Raw genomic sequence first — 24532 nt, forward strand, 5'->3', positions numbered from 1 at the left:
TGACAATGTTGTGAGTCAAATTTACCCATTTCACACACTGTCTCTTACGCTCTTCGGTATAACGCACTCACCGAATTAGGGTAATTCAGGTAGCAGATCGCACAAACCATGTCCTGTGATGATGATCTTGTGTTCATCTGCCGTGTTCGAGATTTTTTATAAGGATTAACTACATGACACTCCGCGAAAAGCTTCTCCAGGTTCCCGTCGAAATATCTGTAACAATTAAGTTTGGGATTACTTAGAGAAAGCAAATTTCAGTTTTCAATCTTCACATGGTGACATTTGAAAAAGGTACTCACAACAAACTGCTAGAATTAATTACACAATTTTAATATAATGGATTCTGGTTAATCGGGGCGGCTGCTTATTTTAGGCTTATATTTGTTTTCAAAGGAACAAAAACTAATCAAGAAAATAGCCGGGATTCCATTTGTTCATTTGCAACACCATGCTGCTTAACTGGGACAGGAGACTGTTCTAACTAGCTTCAGTCATGTACACTTGTATGGCCGTTAGACACTACACTGTGCTTAGAGTGAACAGTTTTTAAATAGCAAACACGAGGAAATCTGCAGATGCTGGAAATTCAAGCCACACAAAATGCTGGTGGAACACAGCAGGCCAAGGCAGCATCTATAGGGAGAAGCACTGTCGACATTTCGGGCCGAGACCCTTCGTCAGGACTAACTGAAAGGAAAGATAGTAAGAGATTTGAAAGTAGGAGGGGGGGAGAGGGGGAAATGCGAAATGTTAGAAGACCAGAGGGGGTGGGGTGAAGCTGAGAGCCAGAAAGGTGATTGGCAAAAGGGATACAGAGCTGGAGAAGGGAAAGGATCATGGGATGGGAGGCCTAGGGAGAAAGGGGGGAGGGGAGCACCAGAGGGAGGAAAAAAACTAAATATATCAGGGATGGGGTAAGAAGGGGAGGAGGGGCATTAATGGAAGTTAGAAGTCATTGACTTCTCTAACTTCTGTTAATGGATGGCATGAACATTGACGAAACGTCAACAGCGCTTCTCCCTATAGATGCTGCCTGGCCTGCTGTGTTCCACCAGCATTTTGTGTGAGTTTTTAAATAGCATCAGTTGTGTATGTTTTGTGGTCAAAAAGCAGTGCTTTTTGTCACTGATTGTTAATACAATTCAGAACTTTTTTGCTCACTGTGGTTTCAAGCTTTCAGACTTGGGAGATGGCAGAAATGGCCGGCAATGAAAATGAGATTTCACTACATCAACAAGTTAGGAACCATGAAGAATTTGAAAGCATTAATAATCACCTTGAGTGTTATAATGAAAATGAAGATTTGGAGGACGTAATCATGGAAAGCATTGTATGAAAGCATCCCATTATCTACATAAGGTAGATGTGCTCATTTCATTCATTTACTGTCAATCAAAAGAACATTGTAGTGGGTGAATTGCTCTGTCAATAACTATCAGGAACTAATAGTTTTATAATGCTGTAGTACTATTGATAGTGTCACCCAACCCCACTTCAAGAGTAGCTGAATTGCATGGACAAGTTTATATCAACAATTAATAACAGCAGTAGCCATTAGGCCCTTGAACCCTGCATGATCACTTATCAAAATCATGTCTAAGCTACCTCCAGCACTTTGCTTACATCCCTTGATTCTCTCCATGTCCAGAAATCTATCAATCTGTTTTCAACTGAACTTCGATTATCCTCTGGAATACAGAATTCCAGGAAGAAAGACCACAAAGAGCAGTGACTGGTTTGAGGCGAAGTCCAACATCATGACTCCCGTCATCGAAGCCAAGTGTGTAGCTCTCAGAGTACAAGCTCTCACCGTTCGACCAAACATCCCAGGCACTTCGAGTTAAGACTGCAAGGCAGTGTGCAAATGAGCACTGGCTCCAGCTCAGTGAGAACATTCAGACAGCACCCCTGAAGTCATCTAGTGGTGAAATAATCACCGATAAAAACAAGCAGATGGAACGCTGAGTAGAACACTACCTGAGCTCTACTTGAGGGAAAATGTTGTTGTTAGCTCAGCCATTGATGCCATCGATTGTCTACCAGTCATGGATGAACTCGACTCCAAACCAACCATTGAGGACCTCAGCAAGGCAAATGACAGTCTGGCCCCAGGGAGAGCTCCTGGCAATGATGGGATTCCTCCAGACCTGATCAAACACTGCAAGAGCTCACTCCAACCTTTACATGAGGTCCTTCATCAGTGCTGGAAGGAAGGAGCCGTACCACAGGATATGCGCGACTCCAAAATCATCACTTTGTACACGAACAAGGGTGATAGAATCAACAGCAACAACTACAGGGGTATCTCCCTCCTGAGTATTGCTCGTGTAACTCTGACATGTCTACAAACTCTGGCAGAACGGGTCTACCTAGTCCCAATGTGGTTTCGCGCAAGGAGGTCAACTGTCGACATGATCTTCTCACTCCGCCAACTGCAGGAGAAGTGCAGGAAACAACAGAAACCCCTCTGTGTCGCTTTCATCGACTTGACCAAGGCATTCGACCTTGTCAGCAGGGATGGGCTCTTTCAGATTCTCCTCAAGATCGGCTGTCCCCCAAAACCCCAAAGTATCATCAAGTCATTCCATGACGTATGAAGGCTACTGGCCCTTCGCTATTCATAGTGGAGTCATACATGGATGACTGTTGGCACCAACATTATTCGGCACCTTCTTCTCTATGCTATTGAAGCATGCGTTTGGGACGTCGACAGAATGCATCTACATGCACACCAGGTTTGATGGGCAGCTATTCAACCCTGCACACCTGAGAGCAAGAACAAAGGTGCGAAAGATCTTAATATGTAACATGCTCTTTGCCGATGATGCTGCTATAACCTCGCACACCAAACAGCAACTACAAACTCTCATGGACCACTTCTCTAAGGCATGGAAGAACTTCAGGCTTACCATCAGCATAAAGAAAACAAATGTCATTGCCCAGTACGTAGTGAGGACACCAGTCATTATCATCGACGATTACGATCTAGAAGTGGTCCATGAGTTCACATACTTGGGGTCGACCATTAGCGACACTCCCTCCCTCGATGCTGAAATCAATAGGCATATCAGCAAAGCAACATCGATCCTTGCTTGATTCTCCTCACGGGTCTGGAAGAATCCGAAACTCGCTACAAAGACCAAGACTGCTGTGTAGAATGCATGCATTATCAGCACCCTCCTGTATGGTAGCGAGACTTGGACCATCCACTCCAAACAAGAGAGGAAATTCAATAGTTTTCACCTGTGTAGCCTTCGCCACATCCTCGGCATCACCTGGAGAGACAAAGTCCCAAACTCTGAGGTCCTCTCCCATGCTGGACTTCCCACAATGTTCACACTTTTAAGACAACGCAGACTGCACTGGCTGGGCCATGTCCATCGTATGAAGGATGGTAGACTGCCAAAGGAAATTCTCTACAGGGCAACAGGCAAGAGGAACATTGGTAGACCCCAGCTTCGCTTCAAGGAACTCTGAAGGCGCAACATGAAAGCCTTGAAAATCAACATAAGAGTGCTGGGAAGATACAGCAGATGACTGCAACGAATGGCAAGGTACTCTTCAGCAACACATAGAGCAAGGTGAAACAGTGACCCAGAGTCAGTTTGAGGAGCAGAGAGCTAAACGGAGAGCACAGCAGACAGCAATTCCACGACGCTCTACACATGCAGCAACTGTGGCAGAGCCTACCATTCCAGGATCAGCCTCAATAGCCACAGTCGACGCTGCTTGACAAACCAGTGACTATCAAAGGCGCAGTACCCATGGTCGACCACGACCGACGGAAGCCACACACACATTTCAGCCTTAAGCAGTCTTCCTTTACCCTGAAACACCTTGGCTGGGGAGAATCTTCCTTGGATCCCTTTTACAGTCCATTGCTGATTTTATAAAAGGAGTCTAGCAACCCCACCGTGACACCAGAAGCTCCTCGTTCCTGGGAAAAGAGGGATCCTTTGATGGGCAACACCTGGGAACAGCTTGAAGGACTGGCCCAGGATGGGGAACACTGACAAACTGCTGCTGGCTGCCTATGCGCCATTAGGAGTGATAATCCAGCTGATCAAACCTGTAAGAATTTAATCTCACACTCTCCCTAGCTCCAGGAATTGCCGTTTCCTCTGCTCACTTTCATATAGCAAACATGCTGTCCTTGGCACATTTCACCTGAACCTTTGCTGCCCTAAAGGCATGTATATATTTTCTTAGACTAAAGTTCCATTTTAGTCTCATCCAACCACAAGACCTTCTTTACAGTATCTTCTAAGAGATGCTTTGCAAAGTCTTTACAGGTAAAGAATATATATCATTTTAAACCAGGGCTTTTCCCTTGTCACTCTTACATAAATACCCTTTTTATACAAAGCCTTAAGAGATTGTAGAGCCATGAACCTCATCTCCAGTTGCTGCCACTGACTTCTGCAGCTGAGTCAGTGACAGCTGGGGTCACAGTAGTCTCTCTTATAAGTGCCATTCTTCTCTGACAACCAAGTTTAGAGGGGTGGCCTGACCTAGGCAGGGTGGCTGTGGTTTCATATTCTTTCCACTTGTTTTAAAGACTGCATTGAGCTCCAAGGTATGTTCAGTGCTTTGAGATAGTCTTGTAAATTTCCTCAGATATCCATTTCCCCATTATCATTTCCCTGATGTTTTGAATGCTCCTGTGTCTTCATTGTGGTTTGGTCTGTTGAAAAATCTACCATACTGCTGGACCTTACAGAGAGAAGGGGTATTTATTCTTATGAATTCATTAACGGGTGATTCTTTAATTTTCTACATCAACAAATTGGGTGAGTTGATAAGTAAGATATAGAATTGCACCTGAGGAAATTTAGCATAGTAATTACAAAGAAGATGAATACTTTTTCAGTCTCAATTTTGTTTTTTACATTTTTAGTAAATTGTTGACAGGTTTTAGAAATTTTTTTTCTGATTGACATGAGGCACTATGTTTTATAGATTAACTAAAAAAAACCCTGCTTCAATATGTTTTAAATTTAGAAAATGAGATGATAAAATGTGAAAATAGTTGTGGGGGCTGAATACTTTATCTAGGCACTGTGTTCTATGCTTTGCATCTTGGCCCTCCCTGGAGGAACAATGTTTTGTTTATCTGTATACATGTGTATGGTTGAATGACAATAAACTTGAATTTAAAAAGACATAAAAGTGTAAAACATTTAGACTGTGACACTCTTATGCCCAAGTCTCCACATCTTGACTGCCCAGGTCTCCATGGAAGCAAGCATAATTGTCTATAACAATGGGGTATTTAAGAGGGAAGTAGATACATTTTTGAAAGATCAGGAAACGGAAATTCTTTTAGAAAGGATTAGACTAAAAGCAATTTAAGCATGATCGTATTGAATGATAGGAGAGACAAGAGCGCCCAAGTGACCTAGGCTGACATGGTACTCTATCTCAACACACCAGTAAAAGGCAGCAAGCCTCCCACACCTAATATTGATGGCCTATTTAAACCAAGCAGCATTTGGTGTTCTAAACACAAGACTCAGCAGATGCTGGAAACACCGAGCAACACACAAAATTCTGGAATAACTCAACAGATCAAGCAGCATCCAAGAAAAGTTGATGTTTTGGGCCTAGACTCTTCTAGACTTGTACTAATTCCCAACATATGCTCAACATTGAAACAAACACTCCATCAGACCCTCTCAGAAGCATCAACTTTTCACATTTCAGAGCCCAAGCAAACGCTTTCTTCATACTTTCTCCCAAAAAGCCCTCGAGCAGTGATGAGTACGAAAAGCAGCTCCTTTAAGAAAATAAAATGGCAATGCACTTAATTTACTTGGTGACTGACCGCAAAGGTCCATACTTTCAATATACATGTACACAGTGTGCAATGAGAAGGGCAATTTCACAAGATAACTAGGAGAAAATTGTCCTGAGCAAAACCAAAACCACAACATTCAAATTCACAGTCAGAAACCTGCCACATAGCTCAGAGAAAACCACAATGCCAACTCAATGAGTTCTAGAGACTTTTCCAAACAGGCTTTGCACTTTACTACTTCCACAACTTTCATGAAATTTTGTCCAGAATAAGTGACTAAACCTACAAATATGAGATGTAATAACCTTTACTTTTTCTAATATATCATTTTCACCTGAGCAAAATTTATTGTACTTCATAAATATGAATAAAAGCAACTAATCTTTCTGTAAATGTCAAATTTAAATTACACACACGACCACATCAGCGTGAGTACGTGCCAGGATAGCACGTGCCAGTCTATCAGTAGTAGAGATTGTGCCAGAGAGCACACAGCCAAAAAACTGTTAATCTTTCTTTTTCGATTCAGGGGCTGGGGGGAGGGGCCGTGGAGAGGCCAAAATTTACCAGGCTCTGAACAGCTTGAATCAGCAGCAACTTGACAGATAAAGCCTTGCCACAATTATATCTACACTTAAATATTAGCAAAGAGTACTCAAACAAGTGCTGGGTAAGTAACAAATACACAAGTGGATTGAAAGCTTTCTTTAGCTTACCAAGTACCCATAGCTCTTTTGTAATAAAGATACATTTTCCCAAAAGTTACTGAAAAAACTCCGTGTTTCACTTAAATTCACCGAAGTCCCTAATATCACCAGAAAACACATTTAAAATGAACATTAGCGTTCAAAGGCAGAAGTGGACAAAAAATACTGACGATAAGTAGACAACCATCCATTTAGTTTGGACCCACCACTTGTAAATGCCTGAATTTTAGATAATCAGTACAAATAGTTGCCAAACAAGGTCAACCAATCTGTCGCAGCATTCTTTATCTTTAGTGTTATTTCAATTTAAAGTAACTCATGATTTAATAGAGGAAAAAATAAACAGGGAGCTACCAATGTTAACCTAACTTCAAGGTAGAAAAAAAATGGAACCTATCAAAAATCAAAAAACCTTGAAAAAATAAAATGTTGATTTATGAAAATGAAATAATACTGACAACTTTATTGGATCTTTTGAGCATATGAATCATGTAACAGATAAAAAGGTAACCAGTGGATAAGGAATTCTTGGACTTTTAAAATGCTTTCAGTAAGGCTATTTCACAAGATGGTCAGCAAGGATGATCACCGGGATTCTGGGTAATTTAGCTGCATGGAATGGGAATTGGTTATTAGAAAGTAAAATATGGGAACAAACATATCTGTCTCAGCTTGACTGGCTGTGATACTACCTACAACCTTTGTGGGATACCAAATTTATCACCATAAATTAGTACAAATCTCTTCCCAATTGCATTGTGCTGGAAAGATGCACTCCTACCCTAAAAGAATGAGGGGGTACCTACAGAATATTAAAGGCCTAGGTAGAGTGGACATAGAGAGGATGTTTCCAAAAGTTTCTAATAGATTCTAGGTCCAGAGGGCACAGCCTCAGAGAAGGATATTCCTTTAAAACAGAGATGAGGAGGCATTTCTTTAGTCGGAGGATGACGAATCTACTGAATTCATTGCTAAGTCATTTGGCTTTTTGCAAATAACAGCATGAGGCATTTTATATTTAAGTGTACAATGTACTGTGTATGTTAATCAAAATGGCTTCTTTGGTTTGCTAGAGTAGGAATGCTTTTATGTTTGATAAGTGTTTCTCTCGCAGTTGTTTAGCTTTGGACTTGCTGATATGGGGGATTGTATTCATTTTTTAACCAATGGGGAATGTTATTTTGTCTTGTGAGGCTGGGAGTTTGGGGGCTTCGGGGTCTTTTCAGGGGAGGCGGGAAGGAGACGCTGAGGAAGCTGGACGTGCGTTGCACTGCTCGGTCGACCACCGGGGGTGGTCCCAGGTGCGAGGACGTGGAGGTTGGAGGAAAGTGACGAGGGGTCGAATGGTTCAATGGTTGAGCTGTAACGATGTGCACTAAACTGACTGAACTTTGACAAGTTGGCGCCTTTTACTTTATTTTCTTTTCCTTCATATATACTGTATTGCATAGTACTCTTTTAGTTTTAGTAAAATCTTTAAAGTGTATTCCATAACGGTATCTGGTGTGACTTTGATATTGTGTATGTACGTGCGGCATAAACTTGATTCTCACAGCACCTGCGTGTACGGGAGGTGGGGTTGGCGAATGGCTGGATCTCCTTTTCCCTTAGACATATACCAGCCTGTTGGGTAAGTGTTACATTTGTGGGGGCTCGTCCGGGATTGGATTGTCAGGGGCTGTGGAATCGCGCAGGCAGCAGAGCGGAGATGGACAGAGATAAGATTGTTAACTGGTGCGAGTTGGCCGAAGCAGCGGCTACCAAACAAAATCAGAAGAATAAGATGAGATATGATCAAAAGGTGAAGTTTGCCCAATTATTGCCGGGCGACCGGGTCCTTTTACGGAATTTGGGACTCCCTGGTAAGCACAAGTTGGCAGATCGATGGGCGACCAGCCCTATGTGCGGTTGGGAGACTGTAGGTCTGACACGGTGGTCAGCAGCACAGGGGCGCCGCAGGGAACCGTACTCTCTCCGGTCCTGTTCACCCTGTACACATCAGACTTCCAATATAACTCGGAGTCCTGCCATGTGCAGAAGTTCGCTGATGACACGGCCATAGTGGGGTGTGTCAGGAATGGACAGGAGGAGGAGTATAGGAAACTGATACAGGACTTTGTGATATGGTGCAACTCAAACTACCTGCGTCTCAATATCACCAAGACCAAGGAGATGGTGGTGGACTTTAGGAGATCTAGGCCTCATATGGAGCCAGTGATCATTAATGGAGAATGTGTGGAGCAGGTTAAGACCTACAAGTATCTGGGAGTACAGTTAGACAAGAAGCTAGACTGGACTGCCAACACAGATGCCTTGTGCAGGAAGGCACAGAGTCGACTGTACTTCCTAAGAAGGTTGGCGTCATTCAATGTCTGTAGTGAGATGCTGAAGATTTTCTATAGGTCAGTTGTGGAGAGCGCCCTCTTCTTTGTGGTGGCGTGTTGGGGAGGAAGCATTAAGAAGAGGGACGCCTCACGTCTTAATAAGCTGGTAAGGAAGGCGGGCTCTGTCGTGGGCAAAGTACTGGAGAGTTTAACATCGGGAGCTGAGTAGGCTACGGTCAATTATGGATAACTCTGAACATCCTCTACATAGCACCATCCAGAGACAGAGAAGCAGTTTCAGCGACAGGTTACTATCGATGCAATGCTCCTCAGACAGGATGAAGTGGTCAATACTCCCCAATGCCATTAGGCTTTACAATTCTACCGACAGGACTTAAGAACTTTTTAAAAGCTATTATTAATGCTTTTTGAGATAGTGATTTAGATGCATATCATATTTGTTTACTGAGTTAAGTATTGTATGTAATTAGTTTTGCTACAACAAGTGTATGGGACATTGGAAAAAAGTTGAATTTCCCCATGGGGATGAATAAAGTATCTATCTATCTATGTAATAGAGACCCAGATGCCGAATCTACCAGTTTACCGGGTGAAAACTGAGGATGGGAATGGGCCTATCAAAGTACTCCATCAGAATCACCTGCTGCCCCTGGGTCAAGCGGTGCGGGTGGACAAGGAGCCAGAGTGGGAGGTTGTGCCTAGTACAAGGACCCTGTGAGGGAAGAGCCCACTGCTGAAGAGCTGAGACGGGTCCTTAACCTGGGAATGGATACCGATTTGAAAGATGACAACTCAGATGAGTGGCCCCTGCTCCCATTCGCTGGCGTTTCAGTACCAGAAGAGGAGGCTCCAGGCCCTTCCCCTACTGAGTTGGGCGAGAGGAGGGAAGGTGTTGATGGTCAGATGAAGAGACAGCCAGCGTTGGGGGGGAGAGAGGGTGGAACCCGAACATGAGCCAGAGGGTTCTCAGGTGAGGGGGGAACCCTGTGAGGGAGGGAGTGAGGATCTGACAGGTAGACCTGGGGAGTCTCAAGATGGTGCTTATGGAGTGAAGCGGTTTTAGGCTTCCCTCCAATCCTTTTACTTTTTTCTACCTACAAGCACCCCCTAATTGACCTGTTCATACCTATTCTAAAGGGGTTCAGACGTATGAAATCTTTTTCACCTGTTTGAATCATTTTCAACTCGTTGAAATGTCTAAAGCAAAGGAATTGAAACAGACGAAAGAACCGTTAACTTTGGAAGCAATTGCGAAACTTATGGACGACAGACTTGGAAAAACTGGAGAATAAATTAACCTCAAAGCTTTCTACGTTCGATGAAATTTTAAAGACACTCGACACAAAACTTCAAACACTCACACTAGATTCACAACAACAAGAAGCAAGTATTTTAGTTCTTGAAGATGCTGCTTGCCAGAGAGATCGCATAATTGAAACTGCAACAACAGCAAGCTTCGACTTCTCAACTGCTGGATCGTTATAAATCTAAAATCACTGATCTTGAAAACCGCTCTCGAAGACAAAATCTCCGGATAATTGGGCTTCCGGAAAATTTTGAGGATGGTGATCTCACTGTATTTTTCTCCAAATTTTTTATGGACGTCTTCGGCTCAGAAGTACTGGATACCCCTCCAATAATCGACCATGCACATCACATTTCTCATTTTCAATCAGCTTCAGGTTTGAAACCATGACAAGTAATTCTCCGGATTCATTATCCTCATACCAAAGAACGTTTGATTCGGGCTGCCGAAGGGTATGATCAGCTTTCAAAATTTTAAATTCCGTATTCTGGAAGACTATAGTCCCAAAGTTTTAAGGGCAAGAATGGCTTTTAAATCGGTTATGTCGGAAATTCATCAGGAAGGCTACAAGCAAGCACTGTTATTTCCAGCACGATTGAGAGTTACTCTCAAAGATGGGACTTATCGGCTGTTCAAATCTCCAGCGGATGCTCAAAGATTCCTTGAAGAATCATACTTTTTTTACTACGGGTTGACTAATGTAATAATTAGTCTATAGATTTGGATCTTTTATAAAATGATGATTTTTTTTACATGATGGCTTACACGTATTTCTTACACACGGTAAAAGTCCGTTTTTGGTTTATCCTGAGTTGTTCTTTTTATATTATTATTCTGTTAGTTTTGAAAGTAACTCATTAGGGTTTTCTTTTAAGTTCATATACACTTTTTAATATTTTTAACATTTAAATATTAAGATTTTTTAAAAATAAAAAACTTTTCTAAGATGCCATTTCTTTTCCCCCAAAGACCTTAGTGATTGGATACGTCACATCCGTTTTGATGTGTCTGAATAAGTTTAAGGTCTTTCTTTTAAAACACTAATACAATATTATCTATTTATGGGCTTTATCATTGTAATTTTTTTAAAAATCCTTTTGTTTTATATATATCTAATACTAATTTTATACTTTAATCTTTGTTATACTAACCCTTTCTTATAATATGGGTGGTTTGTATCTTTTATTTAACTTTTTTGTTTGAGTTGCCATCTTGAGACATGGGGGTAAATTTAGTTTTAGATTGCTTGCTTGCCTCTTTTTGGCTTTTTACTTGGGGTTCTGAGGGTGGAGGGAGGGGGATTTTTCTTTTTGCTTGCTTCACGCTTAGTTTTACTTCATGGGCTGACTCGAAACTACAAAAATGGTTGCAATGTCATGACTTCCGGTTCCTCCTTGAACTTACTTCCCTCTTCCAGATTCATGAGTTCATCTTTTTTTTTAACCTTATGTGTTAATTGTAATAAATATTGGCAATATGGATAAGATTATTAATTTTGTTTCTTGGAATACTAATGGTTTAAATCATCCGATCAAACGGAAAAAAATATTCAAAGTATTCCACAGAATGAATGCTAATATTGTCTTTGTACAAGAGACTCACATGAGGAAGGTGGATAGTCAACGTTTTTTTAGGTTTTGGAAAGGTCAACAGTATCACTCGAATTCCCAAGCCAAAGTAAGAGGCATTTCCATTTTTATAGGTTCTTCCACCTCTTTTATACACTATGAAACAATTTCGGACCCACAAGGTAGATTTTTGCTTATTACTGGTTTACTTTTTAATCAAAAAGTTGCTTTAGTTAATGTTTATGCTCCAAACACTGATTGTCCTGAATTTTTTAAGTGTCTATTTACATCCTCTCCTAATTTGAATCAGTACATGCTGATAATGGGTGGGGATTTTAACTGTTGCTTAAACCCTTCGACGGATAGATCTAAGCCCACCCAAGCTCTTCCGAATAAATCGGCCTCTCTTATTAATTCCTTTATAATTGATTCTGGAATTTCCGAAACTTGGTGTTTTTTTACACCCCAATGACAAAGAGTTTTCATACTTTTCTCATGTTTATCATAATTATTCAAGAATTGATTACTTTTTTATTTATCACCATTTACTTACAGATGTTATTGATTGTAAATATGACTCTATTACCATTTCTGATCATGCACCTTTGAAGCTATCTATTAAGACAATGGACTCATCTTCTAATGCTAAATCCTGGAGGTTCAACTCTATTTTATTGCAGGACTTAGACTTTCTTAATTTTATTAAACAACAAATTGATTTGTTTTTCTCAACAAATTCTACAGCAGAGATCTCTAGTGGAATTTTATGGGACACTTTTAAAGCATTTATTCGTGGACAGATTATTTCATACTCTGCTGGAGTTAGGAAACGAACTAATTCTAAAATATTAACATTGGTTGATAAAATCAAAGCAATTGATAAGATTTATTCAGTAACCCCCAGCAAAGAACTTTATAAAGAAAGAGTTGAACTTCAAATGGAGCATAGTTTGTTATTATCCTCTTCGATTGAAAATCAGTTAATTAAATCTAGAACCCAGTTCTATGTACATGGAGATAAGTCTGGCAAATTATTGGCTGATCAATTGAAAACTGCTTCGGTTAAACGACAAATTACTAGGATTCGTAAACGAGATGGCACTCTGACGATCGACCATAAAGAGATAAATAAAGCCTTTCAAGATTTTTATAATTCTTTATATCAATTAGAATTTGTTGAGGATTCTTCTATAATAGATGAATTTTTAAGAAAACTGAATATCCCAAAATTAACAACAGAAGATAGTGTATTCCTAGATGCACCTATTACGGAAACTGAAATAAAAGAGGCTACTTTTTCAATGAATTCTGGTAAAGCTCCTGGTCCGGATGGTTATACTGTAGAATTTTTTAAATCCTTTTCCTCTATACTCTCTCCTTGGCTTTGTAAAATTTTTAAAGATGTGTTAACTATAGGTAAATTGCCACAATCTTTTTATGAAGACTCTATTTCTTTAATTCTTAAAAAATATAAAGACCCCACTGAATGTGCATCCTATCGGCCTATATCCTTGCTGAATATGGATTTTAAGATTTTTAGTAAAATTTTGGCCACTAGATTAGAAAATATATTACCTCGAATTATTTCTGAAGATCTGACTGGATTTATTAAAAACCGTTACTCATCTTTTAACATCAGAAAATTAATTAATATTATTTATACTCCTTCATCCAAAATACCAGAATGTGTCATTTCCTTAGATGCTGAAAAAGCATTTGAAAGAGTTGAATGGCCATATTAGTTTAATACGTTGCAGCATTTTAATTTTAGTTCGAAATTTATATCATGGATTAAATTAATATACTATAAACCCTTGGCTTTGGTTTTTACCAATAATCAGAGATCTCCTTTTTTTCAGTTATTCCGTGGTACAAGGCAAGGCTGTCCTTTAAGTCCTTTACTATTTGACATTGTTTTGGAACCTTTAGCTATAGCCATTCGTGAATCACCTAATATTTTGGGTATTACTCGTGGGGAAGGGGCGTATAAGTTGTCATTATATGCTGATGATTTGTTACTATACATATCCGACCCTGAGACATCTATTCCTGCTATTTCATCCTTGCTTGCTCAGTTTAGTAACTTTTCTGGTTACAAATTAAATTTTAATAAGAGCGAATTATTTCCATTAAATATGCAAGTTCCAATTTATAAACATTTACCATTTAAAGTTGTCACAGATTATTTTACTTATTTGGGTATTAAAATTACCAAAAATCAAAGATTTATTTAAAGTTAATTTTTTACCTTTAATTGACCAAATTAAGCAACTTGTTACCAGGTGGTCCCCATTATCTTTGTCATTGGTTGGTCAAATTAATGCTATTAAGATGATGGTATTACCCAAATTCTTATATTTATTTCAAGCATTACCAATTTTTATTCCTAAATCTTTTTTTGATATTATTGACTCCAAAATATCTTCCTATCTGTGGCAGAAAAATAATCCTAGACTAAGCAAAAAATATTTACAGAAGCCTAAGAAGGTGGACGGTTTGGCTTTGCCAAACCTGAGATTTTACTATTGGGCAGTTAATATACGATATTTAATATTTTGGACACAAGAATCGACTATAGCAGCTTGCCAACAATGGGTAAATTTGGAATGTAAATCTGTACAAGACTTTTCATTGTTTTCAATTTTAGGATTTTCACTTCCTTTTTCTTTATCTAAATTGAATAAACAAATAACTAATCCTATAGTTAAACATACATTGCGAATGTGATTTCAATTTCGTAAATTTTTTGGCTTGAATAAGTTTATCTTATCAAGCCCTATAATATCTAACTTTCTTTTTCGGCCCTCTTTTATGGATCAAGCCTTTGTTTTATGGAAAACAAAAGGTATAACATGTTTTCGTGATCTATTTTTAGATAATAGTTTTATGTCCTTTGAACAGCTATCTAATAAATATAATTCACTTAAAACTCATTTTTTTAGATATTTGCAAGTTAGAAATTTCTTGAATAATAAGTTCGTCTTTTCCGAAATTATGTCCATCGGACATTACGGAATTTTTTTTAGCTCTGAATCCTTGTCAGAAGGGTTTAGTAGCCACCATTTATAATATGATCATGAAAATCGAGCCAGAAGTATCAGAAAAAATTAAGAAGGAATGGGAAAAAGAACTTCATTGTCTTATACCCACTGAGCAGTGGGAGAAAATTTTACAATTAGTCAATTCTTCTTCTATTTGTGCTAAACATGCCCTAATACAATTTAAGGTTGTACATAGAGCTCATATGTCTAAGGATAAACTTACTCAATTTTATTCTTATGTTAATCCAACCTGTGACAGATGTCATTCTGAAGTTGCTTCATTGACCCACATGTTTTGGTCTTGCCCTTGTTTGCAAAATTATTGGAAAGATATTTTCGGTATTATTTCAACAGTTCTGAATATCAATTTCCAACCGCATCCTATTACTGCAATTTTCTGTTTACCAATGGTGGATAATAGTCATTTATCCCCCTCAGCTCGACGGATGATTGCATTTGTTACATTAATGGCTAGAAGATCTATTCTATTGAATTGGAAAGAAATTAATCCTCCAACTATATTTCAGTGGTTTTCTCAAACTATCTCTTGTTTGAGCTTAGAAAAACTTAGAAGTGTAGTCTATGATCCTTCAGTTAAATTTGAAGAAACTTGGAGACCATTTATTCAACATTTTCATACGAGATAAACTGTCTTTTCCTAAACCTCACTTTTATTACCCTTAATTATTTGGATGGAGGGATGGAGTTATTGGCACTACTGTATATATTTGACATAATGCAATGGCCCATGTTGGTTAGTTTCTCCCCCCCCCCCTTATTTTGTTTTTTTTTACTTCTTTTGTTTGTAATTACTATGAGTTTGGGAGGTTATTATATATGGATTATCATCTATTTGAATGCTTATTTAAACTATTAACTATGTACTCTCAAACTCTCTGTATTCATGTTTCATTTATGTTTGTTTAAAAATTAATAAAAAGATTTAAAAAGAAAGAAAGGTAGACCTGGGGTGTCCGAGGCAGAGGGTTCGCAGGTGAAGAGGGAGCCCAGTGAGGCGGAAGGGTCGGAAGAAGGGGTACAGAGATCTCAGAGGAGTAGGCGCCCCCCAGAGCGGTTGACATATGTGGTGCCAGGAGAACCAAGTGTGATTTCTACTGCTCTGGGTAGTTATGTCACTGCTTTCTGCACCTGGGTTGGGTTTTGTGTGTTGCAAGTCGTCTTGGGGAACTCAGGTAATGTCATGAGGGCATGACATTTTCTGGTGGGGGGAGAATGTACAATGTACTGTGTATGTTAATCAAAATGGCTTCTTTGGTTTGCTAGAGTAGGAATGCTTTTATGTTTGATAAGTGTTTCTCTCGCAGTTGTTTAGCTTTGGACTTGCTGATATGGGGATTGTATTCATTTTTTAACCAATGGGGAATGTTATTTTGTCTTGTGAGGCTGGGAGCTTCGGGGCTTCGGGGTCTTTTCAGGGGAGGCGGGAAGGAGACGCTGAGGAAGGTGGATGTGCGCTGCACTGCTCAGTCGACCACCGAGGGTGGTCCCAGGTGCGAGGACGTGGAGGTTGGAGGAAAGTGATGAGAGGTCGAATGGTTCGATGGTTGAGCTCCAACGATGTGCACTAAACTGACTGAACTTTGACAAGTTGGCGCCTTTTACTTTATTTTCTTTTCCTTCATATATACTGTATTGCATAGTACTCTTTTAGTTTTAGTAAAATCTTTAAAGTGTATTCCATAACGGTATCTGGTGTGAGTTTGGTATCTGGTGTGAGCATAAACTTGATTCTCACAGCACCTGCGTGTACGGGAGGTGGGGTTGGTGAGTGGCGGCATCTCCTTTTCCCCTAGACATATACCAGCCTGTTGGGTAAGTGTTACATAAGAAAAACTGTAACAATTCATTTAATGCAATCCAAAACATTGAACACAAAGCATGTTAAAAGTACTTCATGTAATTCAACATGTCAGACCAACCTCTTAAAATGAACCCTAAGTCAATGTCGGTGGTTGTGAATTATGTAAGTTTCCACCAATTATATTACCCTAAACCTGCAGTGAGAGCCTGTCTAGAGCTTGGATGAGCCTCACGGCTCAGGTCCTATGATCCATGGGTGGAGAAACTGCAGGTATCTCTGGCTCATCCAGAGGTGTGTTGACACGCTCATGTTCACATTGTGATAGCAACGTGGTAGTGGAATCCTCCAAATCTTGATGGGCCAGTTTAAGGCGATCTAGCGAAGCACATTCACAATTACCCCTCTAGTCTATGATAAGTCTTTTCTCTCTGTTCCAAAATCACAGAATGGATCATCGTTAGGGGGTCTAAGGGGTGTGCATCACGGCAGCTGAAAACAAATTAGGCAGAATATAGATAAACAGGAACCCAAGAATGCTGTACAGAATGATGTAGGATAGGTGCACAGAGAATCAAATTTACTAAGGAGGGAGGAACACTGTTGAGAGGCTGACCAGGCAGTCATGGTGTCAGGCATAAGAACACCTGGCACTCATAACAGCTAAGTATATACCGATTCAGCCCCGGATGACTGCAAGTCCTCTTTGGAGCAGTTCTGAACCTCAGTAGGAACCACAACAGATGATCATGCCAACAGTCATCCATATGGAAGTCCTCAGTGCAGCTGTGAAACCGTTCGCATAGGCCATTGTGGGTGATAAGCTGCGGTGTGATGTAGCCTAATGTCAAGGTTCTGGGCCACGGTAGCCCAAAGGTCTGATATGAATTGGGGACCGTGGTTAGAGGAAATATCAGAGGTGCCAACCTCTGATAAACGCACAAGCCACGTCTGTGGCTGCCGTCAATGCTGGAGGGACAACTTCCACCTGGTAAAACCAAAGAAGGTGGGGGGAGGGGCAGGTGGAGAGGACCAATAAGGTCCACACTGACATGGTCAAACTTTGCAAGGGACATCAAACAGTGCCAATGGTGCCTGGACATGACTGTTGATTTTTGTCTGCTGGCACTCCAATCATGCACGTCCTGTTTGACAAGCTCACTGGAGTTCTTTGAGGACATAATGAATGCAGTGGATAGAGGGGAACAGGTGAATGTTGTATACTTGGATTTCCAGAAGGCGTTCGATAAGGTGCTGCACAAGAGACTTATAAATAAGATATGGATGCATGGAGTCAGAGGAAGTGTATTGGCATGGATAGTGGATTGGTTAACCAACAGAAGGCAGAGATTTGGTATAAATGGGTGTTTCTCTGGTTGGCAGTCAGTGGTGAGTGGGGTGCCGCAGGGGTTGGTGCTGGGCCCGCAGCTGTTTTACCATTTACATTGATGATCTGGAAGAGGGGACTGAGTGTAGCATAGCAAATTTGCTGATGACACTAAACTGAGTGGAAAAGTAAATTGAACAGAGGATGTGGAGAGTCTGCAGAGGGATATAGGTAAGTTAAGTGAGTGGGCTAAGGTCTGGCAGATGGAATACAACATTGGTAAATGCTAGATCATCCACTTTGGAAGGAATAATAGGAGAGCAGATTATTATTTAAATGGATTGCAGCATGCTGTTGTGCAGAAGGACTTGGGAGTGCTTGTCCATGAATCGCAAAAAGTTAGCTTGCAGAAACAACGGGTTATTAAGAAGACAAACGGAATGTTGGCCTTTACTGCTAGAGGGGTTGATCGCAATAGCAGGGAGGCCATGCTGCAACTATACAGGGTACTGGTGAGGTCACACCTGGAGTACTGTGTGCAGTTCTGGTCTCCATACTTAAGGATATACTGACCTTGGAGGCAGTGCGGAGGAAGTTCACCAGGTTGATTCCAGAGATGAAGGGGTTAACCTATGAGGAGAGGTTGAGTTGCCTGGGACTATATTCTCTGGAATTCACAAGAATGAGAGGGGATCTTATAGAAACATACAAAATTTTGAAAGGGATAGATAAGATATAAGTAGAAAAGTTGTTTCTATTACCTAAAGGTTCAGGGGAGAAGATGAGAAGAAACTGTTTTTCCCCCCCAGAGAGTGGTGAATCTGTGGAATTCTCTGCCCAGGGAAGCAGTTGAGGCTTCTTCACTAAATATATCTAAGATACAGTTAGATAGATTTTTACATAGTAGGGAAATTAAAAATTATGGGGAAAAGGCAGGTAGATGGAGCTGAGTTTCAGATCAGCCATGATCTTATTGAATGGCGGGGCAGGCTCAATGTGCCGGATGGCCTACTCCTGTTCCTATTTCTTATGTCCTGTCTAATATCATGCCACACAAGCTTTAGTGCAAGAGTTAAAAATAGTCTGCCACTAGCTTATGGGGCAAAGATGACTAGTGAGACACAGGAGAGAAACCCCAGCTTCCCTGAGCTTAGTATCAGCTAACGCAGGCCCATGACTGCTGTTTGGTAAGCCTGGACCTGTAGGTCAGTAGCTTGGTTGACTGCCATGCCGGCATAATCAATCCCTATGTGTATGGTCTCAATGGCTGGCTGTGACAGGCAATTGTTTTTCCCCATGATATGTTGTATATCAGTTGTGAACTCTGATACATATGCCAGATGGCATTGCTGTCATGCAGACCGAGGGTCTGATATTTTGGCTACTGTGTGCACAAGGGGTTTGTGGTCAATGAACGCTATGAAATGTCAATTTCAAAAATGGTGGATAGCCAGACAGACTCAGAAGCCCAGACAAACACGCTGTACTTAATTTCGAGAATGGTGCTACTGGCACCATGTACTGCTAGGAGAGCGACTGCCACATGCCTCCAACCAACTGTTCGTGCATAGCACCCACAGCATAGTTGGGGAGCAGGTTGGACACATTGGAAAAAGTTTGTTTGGCATCATCAAATGCCCTGGTCATAACTGCTGTCCAGTCAAGCACGTGATTAGGGGTATTTCCTCTAAGTGCACTATACATGGGAAAAACAAATTCAGCAGCTTGTGGAATGAAGTGGTGATAGAAATTCACCATGCCTAAAAACTCCTGTAGTTTTTTTTTAAGTAATGTGGGGGTGGGGGTGCAAAATCCATAATAGCCACAATCTTTGGTGGGAGGGGTTTTGCACCTTGTGCAGAGATGCAATGGCCAACAAAGTCAATGGTTGACAACCCAAATTGGCATTTAGCAGGGTTAATAATCACCTGTGTTGGCTTAAGCAATTGAAAAGCATGCGGAGATGAGAACTGTGTTCGGATTTAGATGCACTGGGGCACTTACTGGGGTTACGACCCAAGTTTCTTGACATCCACTAGCATGCAATTCTTAAGATCAACTAATAGTCCTTGGGCACACAGGAAATCTGCACCGAGCAGAGGTCCAGCTACTTTAGCCAGGACCAAGTCCCACATATAATGTTTGCCACTGAAGCAATGCTGGCAGCACACTCGCTTGAGTACCCGTGTCAAACAGGAAGTGTCGCCCTGAAAGGGTGCCCATAATAAGCAGTAGACATCCCTGGCAGCTGGAACTCTCGCCATTCACAGAACTCTGATGTCCCGATGCACTGGCACAGTCGAAGCTGCAAGGTGGTCGGCACTTCCTAGCGCTCATACCAAAGTGAGCGCAATAAAAACACAGTTTTAAAGCTGCGGGAATCCTTATGTTGTAGGTCGTGCTGACTGGGCTTACTGAATTAGGGAAAGGAGGAAGGATGCACATCTGCCTGGCTGAGTATAAGCTGCATGAAGAGTTCTTTAAAAATAACAGATGATTATTTCCCCAGAAGCAGCATCAGGTCCATTAACTTTCTAAGACCAGGCTAGGACAGCAACCGTTTGGCGTGCTCAGACTCCAATTGTCCAAAATTCTGTAAAAGGCAAGCTTTCAGCAATCAGTATTTATCCTGTTCAGGACGGTGTTCTACTAGACTCACCACTATAGAATTGCTAAGTGATGCTACTACATAAAATTTATTGTGGTCCGTGGTGATTCTCGCAATGCCAACTCGGCCCCGGTTATAAATCAAGCAACAGCATTTTGCTCCCAAAACTCCAGCAGTTTCAAAACAACTGCATTGGCCAACATATTCAATAACTCTGGAATCGCCCTAGAGTATTGGGGTCAACAATGTAGATTTTCTCAAATAAAACAATGCATGGCATTTTATGTTTAAGAAAAAAACTAATTTACTGTAATCCAAAACACTGAACACAAACCACAGTAATTACACCACTCAGGCCAGCTTCCATCAATTACATTACCCTACAGGTATATTTAAAGCAGAGGTTGATAGGTTCTTAATTAGTAAGGTTGTCAAAGGTTATGGGGAGAAAGCAGGGGAATGGAGTTGTGAAGGAAAATAAATCAGTCATGATAAAATGGAGGAGCAGACTCAATGGGCTGATATGTCTTATGTTGGTGACCATCTCAACATTACTGGTATATCTTTATTTTGATTACCACAAATTTCTCCACTTCAGGATTCAAAACCCCAGAGACCAACTTGTTGACTAGTGCTTTGAGAGATCAGTCATGGTTAAAATCAACTCCTGCCTAAACAAGGACTAAACAACAACCCACTGCAATTTGCCTATCACCACAATAGATTTGCAGCAGCTGCAATCTCATTGGCTCTCCACTCACCTTGGATCACCTGGACAAAGCAATACCAATGTCAGACAACTGTTTATTGACTACAGCTCAGTGTTCTAATCAACAAACTCCAAAACCTGGACCTCTGTACCTCCTACTGCATCTAGATCCTAGATTTCCTCAACAGAAGACCATGGTTTGTGCAGATCGGAATTAACATCTCCAAGTAACACTAATCCACAAAGATGCTTGCTTAGCCCACTGCCCTACTCTTTCTAAACACACAACTGTATAGCTAGGCACAGCTGAAACATAGTCTCTAGGTTTGCCGACAACACCTTTGTTGGCAGAATGCAGATGGTGATGAGGGAGTCTACAGGGGCTAGATAAATCAGCCAGTTGAGTGGCATTGCAGCAACAACTTTGTACTCAACATCAGTACGACCAAGCAATAAATTGTGGAGACTTCAGGCACAGAAACTTGAAAGAACACACACCAGTCCTCATTGAGGGATCAGAAGTAGAGAGGGTGAGCAGTTTCAAGTTCCTGAGTGTCAACATCTCTAAGGATCTATGCTGGGCCCAACATATTGATGTAATTTCAAAGATGGCACAATAGCGGCTATACTTCATTAGGAGTTAAAGGAGAACTGTTTTGTCACCAAATGCTGTGGAGAACATTCCAACTGGTATGGAAAGGCCAGAGCACATGACTGGAAAAAGCTACAAAAAACTGTAAACTTTGCCAGCTTCATCATGGGTACTAGCCTCCCCAGCATCTAAGACAGGTTCAAAAAGTGATGCATCAAAAAGGCAGCATCCCTCAATAAGGACACCCATCACCCAGGACATGCCATCTTCTCACTGCTACTATCAAGGTGGTGGTACAGGAGCCTGAAGACACACACTCAACATTTCAGTAACAGCTTCTTCCCCTCCACCATCAGATTTCTGAATGGACAATGAACCAATGAACACTACCTCAATATTTTTCCCTCTTTATGCACTATTTATTTAACTTAAATTGCTTTTTTAAATATATACTTATTATAACGTAGTTTTTTCTCATTATGTCTTGCAATGCACTGCTGCCACAAAACACAACATATGCCAGTGATATTAAACGCGATTCCAAAAGATGTCCGCTAGGGCCAAACACATACACCATGGCTTTCAGACAATGGGATTACTGATCACGCAAACCTGATCTCAACTTACTTCCTGTAATCTGCTTCATCTTTTCCACTAAAATTTGTATCTTCCCATCCACTATGCAAAGTAATTAACATTTCTTTCTTTCCCCACTGATACCCCTACTCCCGATATTCGTCTGGCCACATTTCACTAGAGACAAGGCTTACCTTTCCATTAGCTTCTCTTTATCCCAGTTGAAGTGACTGAGAAGTATCCTTGTGATAGTAGCTGGATTCTGTAGGTAAAAGACAGTGCCAAATTATACAATGCACATCTTAAAAACGTGTTTTTATGATTGGACTTGTTCAGTTAATGAAGTTCTACATGTATCAACAGGAGCCATAATCACTATTTTGGCATGAACTCGAGCAAAACGAGTCAGCAACACTCCTTTGATAGTGTACAATGCATTTCCTGTGCAAAACTTAATTTCAACACATCACAGCAACCACCTGAGTAAAACAGCTTGGAGTTACGCTACTTAAATTGAACAGGTTTTCATTAATACAATACTGAGATTATACTGCACTATTGGCAACTCTGCAATAATCACTGCATTGGGTTAAAAGCTCAATTGCAGCAGTCAAATTCTCACAGGTGAAAGATACCATAACATTTGACATGTGGCTTATGAACAAAATGGCTGCAGTACTAGTACTTCAGTGATTTTTTTGTATGCAAAACACTGAGCTGGTTCAGATATGTGGTACCTACCACATAAATGCATCTCTCATTCACCTTGTGCATGCTAAACGGATAAATTTAACCTTGTTGAACAAGATATTACAAATTCCACCAGTATAATGATAGGAATTCAACAAAGGTGTATTAATATTCAGCTGAGATCTTGAGTTTCCTAAATTGCTGTATAATAAAATCATTTGGAGTATCAAAAGCGGCAAATGTATTAAAGATTTAGGACTTTAGAAAATAAACTGCCTAGAGAGCAGGGGCTCCCAACCTGAGGTCCATGAACCCCATGGTAAATGGTAGGGGTCCACGGCATAAAAAAGTTTGGGGATCCCTGGGTTAGAGAAATGACAAAACAGATTCTATGCATGTTATTTTCTCATATAGACAAACAAGCTTTTTACTTTCATCTTATTTATGCCTTTGTTGATAGCAGACCATATGCTCCACCTCACGGGAACTTATAAATGGCACGTGATTCAACCATCACGCAGTCAATCTGGAATTGACAAAATTGAGAATGTAAAACTGTAAAAATCACCAACATTATGGTCATTATGGGGAATGTAAACTCGCTGCCAAATAAATTGGATGAGCCAGCCTCACTAGTAAGGAATGTTAAAGCATACAAGGAATGCAGTTTAATGTGCTTTTCCGAAACATGGCTGACGGCTAACATCCCGGATGTAAATGTAGAATTACCTGGTTTTACTACGGTAAGATTTGACAGAGATGCCAAAAAGTGTGGGAAGAAGAAAGGAGGGGGACTCGCTGTCTACATTAACGTAAGATGGTGTAACCCCGGGCATGTGAGTACAAAGATCTCCGTTTGTGAAAGAGATATTGAGCTGATCGCCGTGAGTATGAGGCCATATTATCTGCCGCGAGAATTCGCAAACGTCATTGTGGTGAATGTGTATGTCCCGCCGCGTGCTGACGCAACGGTAGCGTGTGACGTCATCAACTCCGCTGTTGCTAGGCTTCAGACACAGCACCCTGAGGCACTGGTGTTAATTACAGGGGACTTCAACCATGTGACTTTGGACACGACACTACCTGCTTTCTCCCAGTATGTGGATTGTTACACCAGGGGTAATAGGACTATTGACCTACTGTATGCAAACGTACAGGATGCATACAGTGCATCCCCGCTGCCTGCACTGGGGAAAGCTGATCACAACCTGGTTTTGTTACAGCCCAGTTATAAATCAATTGTGATGAGGCATCCCACTACTACACGCTCTTTTAGAAAGTGGACTCCTAAAGCTGAACAGGCCCTGAGAGACTGCTTCGGTACTACTAACTGAGATGAACTGCAAGGGGGGCTTTGTAGGGGCGTTGGGGAGGTCACTGAATGCACAACGGACTATATTAACTTTTGTGTGGATGTCGTTGTTCCTGTTAGAACTGATCGCTG

The 24532-nt window shown here is 40.9% G+C and overlaps 1 protein-coding gene across 2 annotated transcripts in view; it reads right to left on the minus strand.

The window, feature by feature from the left end:
* LOC140714034 (E3 ubiquitin-protein ligase ARIH1) overlaps positions 1-24532 on the minus strand; it is a 113446-nt gene that overhangs the window by 76448 nt on the left and 12466 nt on the right. For both annotated transcript variants that reach the window (XM_073024693.1, XM_073024692.1), the window contains exons 2-3: positions 22593-22660; positions 72-216 (exon numbers count right to left, since the gene is read on the minus strand). In XM_073024693.1, the coding sequence (XP_072880794.1) occupies positions 72-216; positions 22593-22660 (213 nt within the window). The remainder of the gene's footprint in view (positions 1-71; positions 217-22592; positions 22661-24532) is intronic.

This window comes from Hemitrygon akajei, chromosome 21, assembly GCF_048418815.1.
Source record: "Hemitrygon akajei chromosome 21, sHemAka1.3, whole genome shotgun sequence".
In the NCBI taxonomy this organism is placed as follows: Eukaryota; Metazoa; Chordata; class Chondrichthyes; order Myliobatiformes; family Dasyatidae; genus Hemitrygon; species Hemitrygon akajei.